We start from the raw sequence: 15,000 nt of genomic DNA on the forward strand, positions 1-15,000 counted from the left end.
GCCGCGGCACGATGCGCGCCGCGTGGGAGGCGCTGGCGGCGCTGGCGGCCGTGGCGTGCCTGGCGGGCGCGGCGCGCGGCGGGCCCGGGCTCAGCATGTTCGCCGGGCAGGCGGCGCAGCCCGATCCCTGCTCGGACGAGAACGGGCACCCGCGCCGCTGCATTCCGGACTTCGTCAACGCGGCCTTCGGCAAGGACGTGCGCGTGTCCAGCACCTGCGGCCGGCCCCCGGCGCGCTACTGCGTGGTGAGCGAGCGCGGCGAGGAGCGGCTGCGCTCCTGCCACCTCTGCAACGCGTCCGACCCCCGCAAGGCGCACCCGCCCGCCTTCCTCACCGACCTCAACAACCCGCACAACCTGACGTGCTGGCAGTCCGAGAACTACCTGCAGTTCCCGCACAACGTCACGCTCACCCTGTCGCTCGGGAAGAAGTTCGAGGTGACCTACGTGAGCCTGCAGTTCTGCTCGCCGCGCCCCGAGTCCATGGCCATCTACAAGTCCATGGACTACGGGCGCACGTGGGTGCCCTTCCACTTCTACTCCACGCAGTGCCGCAAGATGTACAACCGGCCGCACCGCGCGCCCATCACCAAGCAGAACGAGCAGGAGGCCGTGTGCACCGACTCGCACACCGACATGCGGCCGCTCTCGGGCGGCCTGATCGCCTTCAGCACGCTGGACGGGCGGCCCTCGGCGCACGACTTCGACAACTCGCCCGTGCTGCAGGACTGGGTCACGGCCACCGACATCCGCGTGGCCTTCAGCCGCCTGCACACCTTCGGCGACGAGAACGAGGACGACTCGGAGCTGGCGCGCGACTCCTACTTCTACGCCGTGTCCGACCTGCAGGTCGGCGGCCGCTGCAAGTGCAACGGGCACGCGGCGCGCTGCGTGCGGGACCGCGACGACAGCCTGGCCTGCGACTGCCGGCACCACACGGCCGGGCCCGAGTGCGACCGCTGCAAGCCCTTCCACTACGACCGGCCCTGGCAGCGCGCCACGGCCCGCGAGGCCAACGAGTGCGTGGGTGAGTGGGGCGCCGCGCGTCCGGGCGGCGGGGGAGGACGCGCGTGGGGGCCCCGGCGGGGCTGGGCGCGGGGCGGTGGGGACGCCCGGCTCTGCGCGTCCTCCGGACCCACCTCGAAGGCAGCCGGGAGGCGGCGGCGGAGGTCGGGGGTGGAGGAAGGGAGGGGTTTGGAGAGAACGTGCGGACGGGTCTCCCTGATGCCAGATCCGAAGGGAATCTTTGCTCAGCGCCTGGGGTCCACCTCCGCCCCATCCCCCGTTTCTGGGGCTGCAGCTGGGCGCGCGGCTGGGGGCCCGGGACGTTCCAACCACGAATCCCTTGGGAGATGGCAGAGAACTGTCTGCAGCTTGGAACCGGACTCTTGCACCCTCCATTTGTCTGTTTATGGATCGATTTTTTTTTTTCTTTTTCTTGTTTCCCCCCCCCCTTCCCCTGTTGAACAGCGTGTTCATGTTAGCGAAAGGAGAGTGATGTGATTTCAATTAATTACTATCTACAGATTACAAAGGAGGCCTCAGTAACTATTTTAAACTAATTCAATCCTGGTCCAAAAGAGAAGTCTACCAGATTTTTTTGTTAGCTCCGGGGTTTGGTGAAATTGAACAGTTTTGAATTAACGAAGGACCCCGCGTCTCAATTTTTAATAGAGTTTCGGTTCCTGAAAGAGAAGCCTGACACACCCGGCGCTGATGAATACGCCTGGGTGGGAAAAGAGGCCAAGAGAGCGAGCATACGTTCTGCCTCTGAATTGAACAACTTTGTTGGTGCAAAAACTCCTAGCGTCGGTTATCCTTTGTCGCCCCCCCAACCTTCCCCCTCAGAGAGGGGGGGAGAGAGAGAGAGAGAGAAAGAGAGAGGGGAGAGTCCGACTCCACTTTTCAGCGTTAGATGTAAATGTCTGAATCTGACAGTGATTGTAAGGAAAATAATTTAGTCCACGGTGTGCCATTTGTGAACATCTTTGTGAACATACAGCTCCCCCGCCCCTCCCCCAGCCCCAGAGAACCAGGGCAAGTCTCTTCAATCGCCTCACCCTCAGGGGCACACTGTAGAGTTTGCTGGTCCCCACAAGCACACGTTTTGGAGTCTGGTTCTGATTAATTGTGTCATGTTGTTGTCGAATCCTCTCATGGCTGTGGATGCAGGCTTTTGAGCAAGCGAATGGAAAACATGTCTCGGAGGGCCGGTGCTAGGAGGCCGGGGCTGGAGCCCTGCTCTGCAGCCGCCGAGCCTCCTGTTGCACCGCAGGGCCTCCCATTTAAAACCGCACTGTGTCCCAGCCTTTGCCGACCTATTGTAGGATCCCTAACCTTCCCGGGACAGAAGGGCCAGCTTCCAGTGTGGCATCTGTGAAGTGGTCGCACCCAGACTTAGTGGTCTTGGAGAATAAAGTGCCTTTGATCTGCTCAGTTCCCTGAGAAATGTTAGCTTTTCCCATCTCTTCTCCTTTGCCTTTCCTCTTTTCTTCCTTTTGTGCGCAAACCCCCTTTGTTGGCATTTGAAGGGCTCCAGGGTTTTGCTATCAGTTTTAGTTTGCACGTGCATGTGAAGGATGACTTTGTGTGTCCTCCAGCAGAGCTTAACTGGACAAACGTGAGTGCATACATTGAGGGGAATAATCTAGATTTGTGGTAAAAAAAAAAAAAATTACTAGTGTGGAGGTTCCGCCTCTCCGAGGGAGGTATTGATCACGCCTTTCTCCATAGTTGAGGGTTTGAAGACACAGCCTGTTGTTTTGTTACAGTGATGGTCCCAGACTTGAAACAATCTCTCCAGTTTTGGATTTTTTTTTTTTTTTTGTCTTTTCACCAAAGCACTAACTACACACAAATTGGATTGACCCCCCCCCTCTTTTTGTGCCAAGTTGAGCAATCAACATATTAACTAATGTAATTAGCAAGTGGTTTTTGTTCAAAAAGTTTAATTAGGCCTAGTAAGTACATAATCTCCATGACAAATGATCGGCTAACAATATTTTTTCAGGGTTTTACTGAAGTTATTTTAATTCTTCCGTAGTTAAAGTATCTTTAAATCTCGCCAATTATTCAGTCATTTCATAAAAGCCAAGTCGACTCAACTCTGCTGAAGTTATTTATAGTTTCCTTTTTGAATAGATGCTCTGATACCTTGTAGATAGAACTGGGAACATCAGATTGAAGTTCCCATAAAGTCTTAATTGAAGTCCTAGTGATTTTTCCATCATTCTGTTAGAAAGAAAGCCAACAAGGACAATCTAGGAGTGATTTACAGTGAAAGGTCCAGCTTTTTATGAAAAGGCCCTGTAGTGGGGATTTGTGACTGGGTGGTGTTTGACAGGTGTTCTGAGATAGGGAAGGGCTCTGTGCTAGGAGAGACATTAATAAATCCTTCACGAGTAGCTCTGTACCGTCAGCAGCTGGATCCCCCCAAACATAAGCCCATTCTGTGAATTTCACACTGTTGACACATGAAGCTGCCCAGACCATTAGTCTATTTACAGGTTGTGGGTTTTTTTCCCCTTTAAAAAAAAAAAAATCAGTCTTGACTAAAATCAAGCAGCATCCCCGTGCTGTTCTGATTTTTTCTTTAAGAAGTAATAAAATGTGATTTATAGTGGGCCTAAATGGGACAATTCCTAAGATCAGCTCTCCCTTCCTTAACAAAGTCCCTAAGAATCGAGGCTTCTCGACTGTCCTCACAGTGGCCCAGGCCCTCAGAGATCCCGAAGCCGTGTTGGGATCTCCTGTGGTTTCTCAGGTCGAGCTTTTGCTTCAGCATCGCGCCAAGGCGGGCTTCTCTACAGAGTACGTGTGGACTGTTGAGAAGTCCAGTGTTTTAAATGCAATTTCGGGTTTCCTCTGGACGGAAGGAGCTCTTGATGTACCGTGGGGGAGAGGTCTATGTATAGCCTTACGCCTTGGGCAGCTCTCAGTGGAATAAGTGCATACTCCCACACAGATGTACTGGCGGTGTCCACATGCTTTCACACATGTGCATTTGTGCTCACTGTGTAAGGAAACCCCCACGCATGCTGTGTGTGTGGCTGGGGGGTGCACACTGGAGGGAGAAATGCAGGAACAGTTTGAAAGCACCTGGATGGCTGAGCCCTCCCTCCCTCCTTCCCTCCTTTCTCTCTCTCTCTTTTCTTTCAAAAGAGCATCTGAAGACCATATTGCTTTTCATAAGTTATTGGCATCGGTTTTAATCAGTGTCCCCCTGACGTGGGAGCCGTGTTAGCATTTGGTGCCTGACGAGGCATGATGTTTCATCTTACTGTGGGGATGTCAGCATGAGCCTCTCTGCTGGCTGGTGACGGGTTGAGATTATGAGAACTCGTTTTCCGACCAGCTCTATGGCTTTTCAGTGCCTAGCTGTAACCCAAAACCCCCACACAACACACCTTTGCAAGGTGAGTGCCGTGCTGGCCGGGCCTCGTACAGCCACGGGTACCTACCTGCAACAGAGTGCTCCTGATTGTTTAAACATGGCTCTGGGGAGCCGCAGGTAACCCTGGTGCCACGGCATCCTAGCGTTCGTCAAGCAGGGAGGAGGAAGAGGAGATGCCAAGAAAAAGAATCCAGTGCCCTGCTAAAGACCCCTGCCATAGCAGAAGGCCAGAAATATTTGCTGGCCCGTCCAGAGCCTGGCACCTAGCTGTGGATGAGGGTATGGTTTTTAGTGCTCGCAGTAATTATTATAATTACCAGTCATTATGATGATTAACTCTTGAGGGCTTATTCTTTGCCAAGCGCTTACGTTAATTTAGTCATTTGATCGTTGTGACTCTGCAAATAATGGCCACTATTATTGTCCTCATTTTAGAGATGAGGAAACCATGGCCTAGAGACACTGCACGGTTCGCTCATGGCCAGAGCTGCTAGGTGGCAAAGCTCGGGCTCTGTGATCACACCTGACTTTGTTGTGTGTGCTGGGCTGCGTCCACATGGCCTGGTTGGATGGGCGAGTGAAAGAAACGACTGAGCGCGAGTTATTTACACCCAGGGGGAAAGGCAGAGCAACCTGTTACTTCTTGCTGTAGCTGGAGGTAGTTTTCTTAGGTGTGCTGGCTTGTAGTATATCATGCTGTTATTATGCTAATACACACTTACGCATGAAGTTGCAGATAATGTCTCTGCCGCGACCAGTGGGCCTGGTGGGAGCCGGGAGAACTATCATGGAGGAGGGTCTGTCTGTATTTGTTTCCATTGATTGTATCTGCATCTTGGTGCATGCTGGGTAAGGGCCTCATTACCAAGCTGTGTCTCTAAGCTTATGTTTGTGTGTTTGTTTGTGGAGGTCAGAGGACAACTTGCTGAGTTAATTCTCTTTTCACCCTGTGCTTCTTCGGGAATTTTTTTTTTTTCAGGTCATCAGGATAGGTGGCAGGTTCCTCTATTCTCTTAGCCACCTCTTGGCTGGCCCTATTTTTGTTTTTGTTTTTGTTTTTAGGGACAGGGTCTCTCTCTAGGTAGCTCCATCTGTACTGGAACTTGCTGTATAAACCAGGCTGGCCTCGAACTCACAGATCTGCCTGCCTCCGCCTCCTAAGCTCTGTGAAAGGCATCGACCACTATGTCTGATCTTATTGATGATTGATTGATTGATTGACTGAGACAGAGTCTTGCTAACTTGCCCAAACTGACCTTAAACTTAAAAAAAAATTAGGAAACGTTTTATTTATTTTTATGTTTATGAGTGTTTTGCCTGCATGTTTACAGATATGTTGGGACCATGTGGGTGCTGGGAATCAAACCCAGGTCCTTGGCAAGAACAAGTGCTCTTAACCATTGAGCACGCCACTTCAATGCCCTGGCCCTGAACTTTTGATTTCCCTGCCCCAGCCTCCCAGATATCTGGGATGCTAAAGTCGTGTCACCACACCCACAGAGGGTAAGTCTTGATCTCAGGGCCTGTGGTAGTTCTCAGAGGTTCAGGTGAAGCAGGGGTGGTAGTCCAAAAATCCTCTTTAAAATGCCTTTCTCTTCTCACCCAAGGGTGCTTCACCCTCTTACTTCTCTGTAATATGGTGAAAAATAAAACAAAACAGAACAAAAGCAGGAAGTGGCTGAAGGTGTTGCTAAAAGGGGGAGTTTGGTGGACAACGCAGTGCGGTGGTACAGTTCCATTTGTCAGTCAGGACAGTCAGCAGCGCAAGGCCGTCCCTGTCACTGGGCAGCCTGAGTGAGGTCTCCGCTGGGGTCCTCATTAGCACCTGGTGCAGGAGGAGGCTGCTCCCAGCTCTGTGCAGGGAAGGGCGGCAGGGCGGCAGGGCGTCAGGGCCAGCCCTCAGGCTCAGGCCTGCATCTCCAGGCTCTGCCAAGCTCTCCTATTAGCCTGCCCAGCCTCCTCTCTGACCTCCTCCTCCTGGAGAAAAATGAGATCCTCGGAAAAGTATTCGAGACTTTATGTCCAGAGTAAATATTGGAAAGGCAGTGGGTTGCAGTTCAGACGTTCCCTGGAAGGAATCCCCCTCCCGCCCCCAGTTTGCTGCCCACAGCTGGGATCGATATTCCCTCCTGGAGATGACTTGTGCTTTTCATTAAGTAAATTTTTTGTCTTGGGATTAAACCAACATTGTATTCTTAATAGACTTTTATGTTTACACTTCAAAAGTCCACTGGGTTGTTATTCGTGTTATCTTGATGGCTTCTACAGTGTCTGCTATGCACACTGGCTGCACCGAAATAAATGGCTCTCTGGGGAGCTGGATTATAAAACAGCCTTATCTGTGGATGTGCAGGGATGGATATTTTGTGAGCCAGTATTTTTTTCCTTCCTTTCAGAAGTGACTACCATGCCTTGGGTTTCTGTAGTGCTCTTCATTATGGGGAGACAGGAGGTCTTGGGGGGTCTTTTGAAACGTTCAGGACTTAAACCTTACGCTTAAGAGAGAAGCCCACAGCATCTTGCCTGTCTTCTGGAAGGCCTGGAAGGAAAGCATTGGTTTGGGCAGCCGGGGACACCGTTGAGACCGCCGTCACAGGTGGTTGTCAGGTCGAGTCCTGAAGACAGACCACAAACCCCCGCAGAGGGCCAGGCACTGCATGAGTGCTCTCTGTGCGCTTTGTCCAACTAATCAGATGGCCACAAGGAGCAGAGGCCTTTCAGAAGCAGATGTTGCTGCCCCCGAAGGGCGGGGAACACAGACACCAAGTGGGGACTCGTCTGCAGGGCGCACCGGACAGAGCAGGGGGATCAGAGGCGTTTGTTGCTGAGGCTGATCACGTAAAAGCCATGTCCTAGTGTAACTGACTCTCGGGGCCTGCTGCTCTGAAGGCTGGGAAGAAGTGAGCTGCCCAGGCCGGTCTGCTGACAGGGGCGTCCTCCTCAAAGCTGTCTGCGGTCACAAGACTGTGCTGCTGGACCCCCAATAAGATGCTCTTCTTATTCCAAAAGCGCATCCCGCTCGTGCACTCAGAAGGAGGTTTTCAGTTTGTTTGTTTACTTTGGGTTTTTGGGTCAAGGTGATCCCAGGTAGCCTGGGCAGCCTGAAACTTGTGTGTAGCCTGTGTACTTCCTGAGTGCCAGAATTGTAGGTGTGAACCAACCGGACATGGATCAGAAATACATCTTAATTTGCTTTTGTTCTTTAAAAAAATTTTTTTTTTCTTTAACTGGGTACTAGTGGTGCACAGCTGTAATCCCAGGGTTTAGGAGGCAGAGGCAGGTGGATCCCTGAGTTTGAGGCTAGAGTTTTGTCTACAGAGCAAGTTCCAGGACAGCCAGAGCTACATAAGAAATCCTGTCTTGAAAAAGACAAAAAAAAAAAAAATAGTGTGTGTGCGTGTGTGTGTGTGTGTGTGTGTGTGTGTGTGTGTGTGTAAATGTGCCTGTAGAGGCCAGAGGCACTGGTCCCCTTGGAACTGGAGTTCCAGGTGGTTGTGAGCTGCTTGGGAGTGTGGGTGCTAGGAGTCAAACTTGGCTTCTCTGCAAGAGAACCTTAGCCACAGGGTCCTCTCTCCGTCCCCCTTAGTGTGCTTAAAAGTTATGGAGGGATGGCTCAGTGGTTAAGAGCATTTGCTGCTTCCCCAGAGGACTGGAGTTTCATTCCCAGCACCCACACCAAGTAGCTCACAACTGTGTAACTCCAGCTTCAGGGGATCTGATGCCCTCTTCTGGCCTCCACGGTCACCCACATACATGTGGCAAACACTCAGGCAGACACCCAGACACACCTAGACACACAGGCAGACACCCAGACACAGACAGACACATACGCAAACACAACGTGGGAGCTTGGGAGAAGAGTTAGGTTGGTAAGACACTTGCCGTACAAATCAAGGCCCTAGGTTCAGATGCCCATAACCCGTATGACAGTCTGGGCATGTGCACTGCAGGACTGGGGGCTGGAGGCAGAGAGGACCCCTAGAGTTTACTGGCTTTCACACACGCGTATACATACTATACAAACATGTATATACACTACGGCATACATATCTACAGCTTATGCTCTGGCTAGGGGTGTGATTGAGAGGGAGAGTCTGGTTAGCATGCCCAGGGTCCTAGGTCCTAGTCCTAGCCCTGCAGCAAACCAAAAGAGCTTTATGTCAGCCTCCCCTGATGTCCAGAGCCAGAGACCCACTCAGTGGTGAGCTGGGGACGGCGTCCTGTGGACCAAACCTCTGGCTTTGAGCGCACCAGGCAGATGCTCTACCACCCTGTATCCCCAGCGTCAGGTTTCGTTTGTAGACATGTCGGCCCTGGGCTGTGAGATTGTTCACCGGGGAAAGCACTCGCTGCGGAGGTCTGCTAACTCGAGGTCAGCGTGCCAGAACCCACGTGGAGACGGTTGCAGAAGAACAGGCCTAATGCCAGTGCAGCCGTGGGGAGGTGGAGGAGAGAGCCAGGGAGGCCCCGGCGTAGAAAGCACTGACCAAAACAGAGCCCGACTGAGCTGGAGGGGGAGGACTGGCACGGCTGTCTTCTGACCCCATCTGTGTGCGCAAATGCGGGTGCAACGCATCTTACAGAGAGACATCTTCAGCTCTCGAGGGTCCAGACCCGCACACCTTGCTGTGTCAGTTCTGCGCTCTGAAGGAGAGAAGGGCCTGTGGCCGGGGACCGGTGACGTGCGGAATCTCTCTTGCTGGGGCCTTTCTCTCTCTCTCTGTAAACTCCTGTCCCAGCCCTCCTACATTCTGAGGCAGCTTTCTCGCGTCGTGCATGAGAGGAGACGCCACCTGAGGGGCCAGCAGTACCACCAAGGGGTAGAAGAGATCCCTTTGCCATGGTCTCTGTGAAGTCCTCCCTGGAAAGCCCTGGGTCCTTTGGGATTGATGCAGCAGCTAGGTAGGTTGAGGCAAAGTCACGCTGCAGAGCATGTAGGCTTGTAACGAAGACCCAGGAGGAAGAAGAGTCCCACATGGAGGAGGCCCCAAGGTTTCCCAAAGGGTTGACCTTTCAGAGGTCAAAGTGGATTTGTTGGGTGAGAAACTTTTAAGGCAGAAAGTGATGTCCAGTACATCCCAGGGCTTGGCTGGAAGAAGGCTCAGAAAATTGTCTCCTTGGAGGACGCAGACCCCATCCACGTGAGATCTTGGCTCACTGTGTACATGACCACATTTTAGTTTTTTGGGGGGAGGGGTCCATTTCTGCCCCCCTTGGATGTCGCTGAAGTTTCTAAATTTTTTTTCTCTTGAGATTTTTTTTCCTGCTACAGATAAGAGAGGTTATTAGTTGTCGTGTTCAATTTTCACACATTCCAGAGGCTCCACACTTAACTCAGACAATCTGTAGGACCACAGGCATCTTGAAAGGGGGGGGCTGGTTTTGGATAAACTGAGTTCTAAATAAGGAGATGAGACAGATCTCATAATTTCCTGTGCTGTGCAGCATTCTGTATTCAGCCCCGGAGTGATGAGCACTTCCTGGCTGCTAGGGTGCCATCGAGGCTTCTTTCGCTTGTACCTATTTGGAATGGCTGTGGCAAAGTCCCTCTGGGCCCAATCATCAACGTTTTTCTCATGTTTTCCACGGCGCCCATTTTGGATGTCTGCTCTCATGGATAATACTGAACCCTACGTGTAATTTTTTTCTAGACCTACCGTGCCTGTTATGAAGTTTAATGTATAAACCAGGCATGCCAAGATGTACAATAATGAAAAATAGGACACATCTGTAACAGTATTCTAATAAAAGATAAGCGAATAGGCTTACCAGGAAACACTGTACTGTGGGTCTTACCAACCTCAGCATGTATTATTTTCCTCCTGTCCTGGAAAGCTCTGCTTTCAGTGCTTTACGACTCTATAGGACCTATCTGGAGTGTCAGCATCATTGTGTGCTTTGGGGCCGTCGTTAAGTAAAGCAAGTACTTGAGCACACACACTGGTATTTGGCAGTAGACCTGATAACTGAGACATGGCCTAGTGATCTACAGAGGGGCGGAATACCCAGCCTGGACGCGCCGGATAAAGGCCCGGTTCACGTTCTCAGCGGAATGGACCAGGATAGCTTGAGGATAGTACTTGGCTCAAAAGTAACAGTCGCTTATTTCCAGAATCTTCTACCTAATTACTTGGGACTGAAACCCCAGAGAGCCAAACCGTGGGTGACGGCAGATGGCTGCATCTAGCGAATGCATCCCGCAACCCTACCTGGGCAGGCGTTGCTAGTTAATTGCAGTATGCTCTCCTAATGACCTCATAGGACCACAAGTACATGAGATGGAGAAGTACCTGCGGTTTTTCATCATAGAATAGTTTTCCGACCTTGTCTCTCCTCCCACCCCCACCCCCAGTGCACACGCCTTCGGGCAGGTACCGTGAGTTGATGTTTCAGGAGCACTTGCTGTCGTGCTGGGTCTGTTGGGTCGGCCATGCAGGGAACTCTAAAGTAAGATGCTCCTTCCGTTGTTGAAACACTTGTCCAGATAGGTGGTCCACTCAGAGGGAGGAGCTCTGCGCCATGCCCAGGGCACAGGGAAAGCGCTGGGGTCTTGAGGGGAAGCAGGGTGAATGTCCCTGTACTGTTTTCTTCCTGAAGTTGTTCTGATGTGGTGTTGCTATTTTGTTTTCTTTTTTGTTTTGCCAAGAATTTAAGAAGCCACAGTTCCCTGCAAAGTGTGGTCTTCCCAGAATGTCAGCTTGGCAGTTCCCAGGCAGGTGCTCACAGCCCACGAGGGTGTGCTTGGGCAAACGTTGGCATTGCTTAGCCCAGGCTAGACCCAGGTGGTTGAGGCTTTCTGGAGCATCTCCTCTAGTCAAGACCAAGTCTGTGTGATGTTGAGGGGAGGGTCCCTCTGAGGCCACACTCTCTGCTCTACTCACGTGGAGGCCAGTGCAGAAAGCACTGAACAATGTAACAGCTCCAAGCTCAGCATGAAAAAGGAAACACATTGTGTTTACAGATACAGAATTTGGCATCGGAAGCATGAGAGTACGTTGGGGTTGGGCGGCCTCTGGGCAGGGCTGCTGGACACAGGCCCCCGGCCCACAGCCTTGTGGCCAACTTGTTTTCTCCCGGAAGCCAGACCTCAGAGGTGGGCAGGTTGGTCTCAGGCAGCTCTTTCTTCTCAGACACACCCCTGTCTCACTCTGTGGCTCAGCCCTGGAGAAAATCCACCGTGAGAAAGAGCTTGGCCTCTCAAGCTGCCATGAGGAAGGAAATCGCATCTCCTTCCAAGCCACAGCAATCAGCCCTTCGGAAACCATGGTTTCGGGCAGATTGGCCGTTGTGGTACCCAGATGTGCTAGGCCAGGGCGGGGTTGAGTGCTCCTCTGTGTGTTTTACCCTGGTTTATTTGTCTCAGTCAAGGGTAGGGAGTCTTTTTGTTGTTGTTTGAAATGAAAGATGTCTGCCTGGAATGCAGAGCTCTGTTCCCCCTGACGCTGTCAGGGAGCACAGCGTCCCTTCAGTGATGTGTGAGATCTCCAGATAGGCACAGGCACTTTTAGTGAGGGAACCCTTCCTGCCTTCAGGTGCTTGGGTCCAGACCCCGGCCAGCCCTGGGACCTTCAGCCCTCCATGTTGATTGCCTGGCAGCCTGGAGGCCCAACTTCAGACCACTACAGGCCGAGCCTTCAGATTGGGGCTCTGAAGAGGGACAGAGAGGCGGGCGTTAATTGCAGACTTAGGGCCGGGTCGCTCTGACCTGCCCTCAGCACCTTGTAGATAATTACCTCAGTGAGTGCTGTACCAACCCAGGGAGGCTGGTTCTGTCATTAATGAGTAAACTCCTTTGTGGTAGCACATGACCCTCAGTGCTCAGCTCAGTGACCTGTCACGCTGTGCTCACACTGGCATAACCAGCGGCCCCGTCAGGAACTTACCGGCACGCTGGAGGCTGCCCTAAGATCCCCGCGGGGCATCGTGCCCCTTGAAGCCCACCAAGAGTTGCTCTTAGTTTTTTTTTTTAACTTTGTGCAGAGAGGATTTTTAGTCCTGATACTGCTGTTGAGGTGGTTATCCGGGTGTGGTGACGATTCATGAGTTTTACTTCCTTCCCACTTCTTTGTGATATAGTACATCTTTCCATTCTACATAGAAAAGTATATATATTTATATATATGTCTATTTTAAAAAAAAGCACAGCTGTGACTATACTTATCCACACTTTTTTTAAGCCTGTAGGAATGAACTCCTGCCCGGGATATATGAAGAATTGGACTGCTGGGCCCTAGGGCCTGAGTGGTCAGCTCTGGTAGGCTGTGGCAGGGCACGGGGTGGAGAGTGACTGGGCTGCTTTGCATCCATTTCCCAGGCGGAGAAGCTGAGGCCAGGCACCGTGAACAGGCTCCTAAAACTCCTGCTTTTCCCTGACCGAACCCTCATGCTCCCTCATCCTTCTTCTGCGTCCACCCTGGCAGGAGAAGCAGAGGAGACCCACCCGGGCCCTTCTGCTGCTAAAACCCTTTGAGCTCTGACACTGTGTGTGTGTGTGTGTGTGTGTTGTGCACAGCCCGTCTCCCCCCGCCCCACCGGCAGCAGCTCTGCCGTATGAGACATCTTCTGTCCACTCCCACTGGGGTTTCTTCAGAAGACTGCCATGGCCCTACCTGAAGGGCCTTCCCTCCAGGGTAGTGTCCTTCCCTGAGATTCACGCCGCCCCTCTGGCACCTCCCGTTCCTCGGTGGGGATGACGTAGGCCTCTTCCTTTTTTGCCTTCCCGTGGGCCAGCTAGCCTGTCATCCCTCCAGATCACGTGGGCTCGGCTCGGCTGGACAAATTTTCACAAGGTGGGCAAACCTGGGTCTCTGTGCCGAAATCAGGAGATAAGATATTTCCAGAAGACCCCTCGAGTTCTCCCAACCACCGGGTACCCCGTCTAGCCCCAGTTTTGACTTCTCACACCGTAGACCTTTGCCTTGCTTGCAGGGAGCCCAGGCTCTCCCCAGACCCCAGACCCCAGATCCTCTTGCCTCGGGCTGCTGGGATTACAGGCCAGCACGGCTGTGCCAGGGTCTTGAATTTTACCCGCTTTTGAACTTCCTGTAAGTGACATCATGCCGCGTGTTGTCTTCAGGGCCGATGCCGATGCCTTCTGCCCGGCGAGGTGCTTTCCCTGTGAGGGCCTGCAGCGTGGCTTCTCCTATGTTCCTGGTTAGTTTGATGGATGATCTCAGGTTCTGGGGAGCACGGGTCCTCCTCCTCGTTTTGTCTGCTGACCTTTGCTCGAGGCGAATGATTTCCTTATGTGTTTTGGACTTTCTGACTGTGAGCTTATTTTTATTTCAGATTTTGTGGAAATCCCTCTGGTCTCAGTTATGGAAATGACCCAGTGTCTTTGCATTAATTCTGCCAGAAACTGGACGGGGACCAACATTTTCATTTATTAATTAATCGCCTTGGAAATTATTATTTCAAACAGGGAAGGGTATGCATGTGATCTTAAACGCCCCTGCCCCCCGGGCCGGATGTTTCTTTCTCCCTTTCGGCTAATAAAGGCCGTTAGTGTCCCGCACTCAGAGTGCCTTCGGAAGGGCCACGTGTTTGTCACCTGGCTGCGGTTGCTCAGCCCCTGGCGCGCCAGCAGCAGCCAGAGGTGACCGTGCCTGTCTGCCAGCTGCCTGCCCGCACCGGGGAGCACCCGGGGCTCTGACGGTGCTGCAGGGCCCCGCCTGGGCCCGCTTCTCTCCCAGCCAGTTCTGTGCATCGTCAGCGAGGCTCTCAACCTGCCGGACAATTGTGCTCCTTACGCCCCCGATGCTTTTGTGGGTGTGCACAGATGTGGAGTCTCCAGCCAGGTATCGCCCTGCAGTGACATCTCCCCCCTCATCGGTACTGCCCACAGTGCCCACGTCCGCAGACAGCACCTTTATCCTGCTCCTTTTCCCTGTGACACCGACGGCCCCGAGGAACTCACTCAGCTCGTGTGTTAGTTGTTTTCCTATCCTTCCACGTACTCTTTCTTTCTTTAAAGATGTGTGCGTGTATAGTAATATAGGTGTACGTGTGTGTGCGTGCAGGCGTGTGTATGTGCCACACAGAGGTAGCATGCCCATAGAGGCACTGTGACGTCAGAAGGGGGCATCCGGGATATGCCGTCACCCTCTGCCTAGTCCTTTGAGGCCTGGTCTCGTCCTGAGTCTGGGTCTCACGTTTTCTTGGCTAGTTTGGCGGCCAGCAAGCTCCAGTGAGCCTACCGACATTTTATGGGTGCGTGGGTGGTTATATAGGGGCTAGGATCTGAACTCAGTCCCCATGAGTGTGTGGTAAGCACTCTTTAGCCCCTTCCCCAATCCCCCGTGCCTCCTCCCCACCCCTGCCTGCCTGTTTTTGAGACAGAGTCTTGCTGTGAAGCCGGCGATGGCCTGGAACTTGGTGTAGACCAGGCTGGCCTTGAACTCATAGTAGGTCATCCTGTCTCTGCCTCCCGAGTGCTGGGATTAAAGGAGCGTGCCACTGCTTTGGGCAGGTTTACTTTATTTTAAGTTGTGTGTATATTTGTTTGTCTTGTGTGGGTTTATACATGCAGTTTTGGGTCCTGTAGAGGCCGATGGTGTTGGACGCCATGGAGCTGGAGTTCCAGGTATGTGTGAGCCCTGGCAGCGGTCC

General features: G+C 52.6%; 1 protein-coding gene across 1 annotated transcript in view; it reads left to right on the plus strand.

Moving 5' to 3' along the window:
• The first annotated feature begins 6 nt into the window (after window positions 1–6).
• The window catches only part of Ntn1 (netrin 1), a 163,570-nt gene continuing 148,576 nt past the window's right edge, over window positions 7–15,000 (plus strand). The window contains exon 1 of the mRNA XM_055594311.1: window positions 7–1,026. Within this exon, the coding sequence (XP_055450286.1) occupies window positions 12–1,026 (1,015 nt within the window). The 5' untranslated portion in view covers window positions 7–11. The remainder of the gene's footprint in view (window positions 1,027–15,000) is intronic.

Source organism: Psammomys obesus, unplaced genomic scaffold (genome assembly GCF_907164565.1).
Source record: "Psammomys obesus unplaced genomic scaffold, mPsaObe1.curated_primary_1811, whole genome shotgun sequence".
Lineage (NCBI taxonomy): Eukaryota > Metazoa > Chordata > Mammalia > Rodentia > Muridae > Psammomys > Psammomys obesus.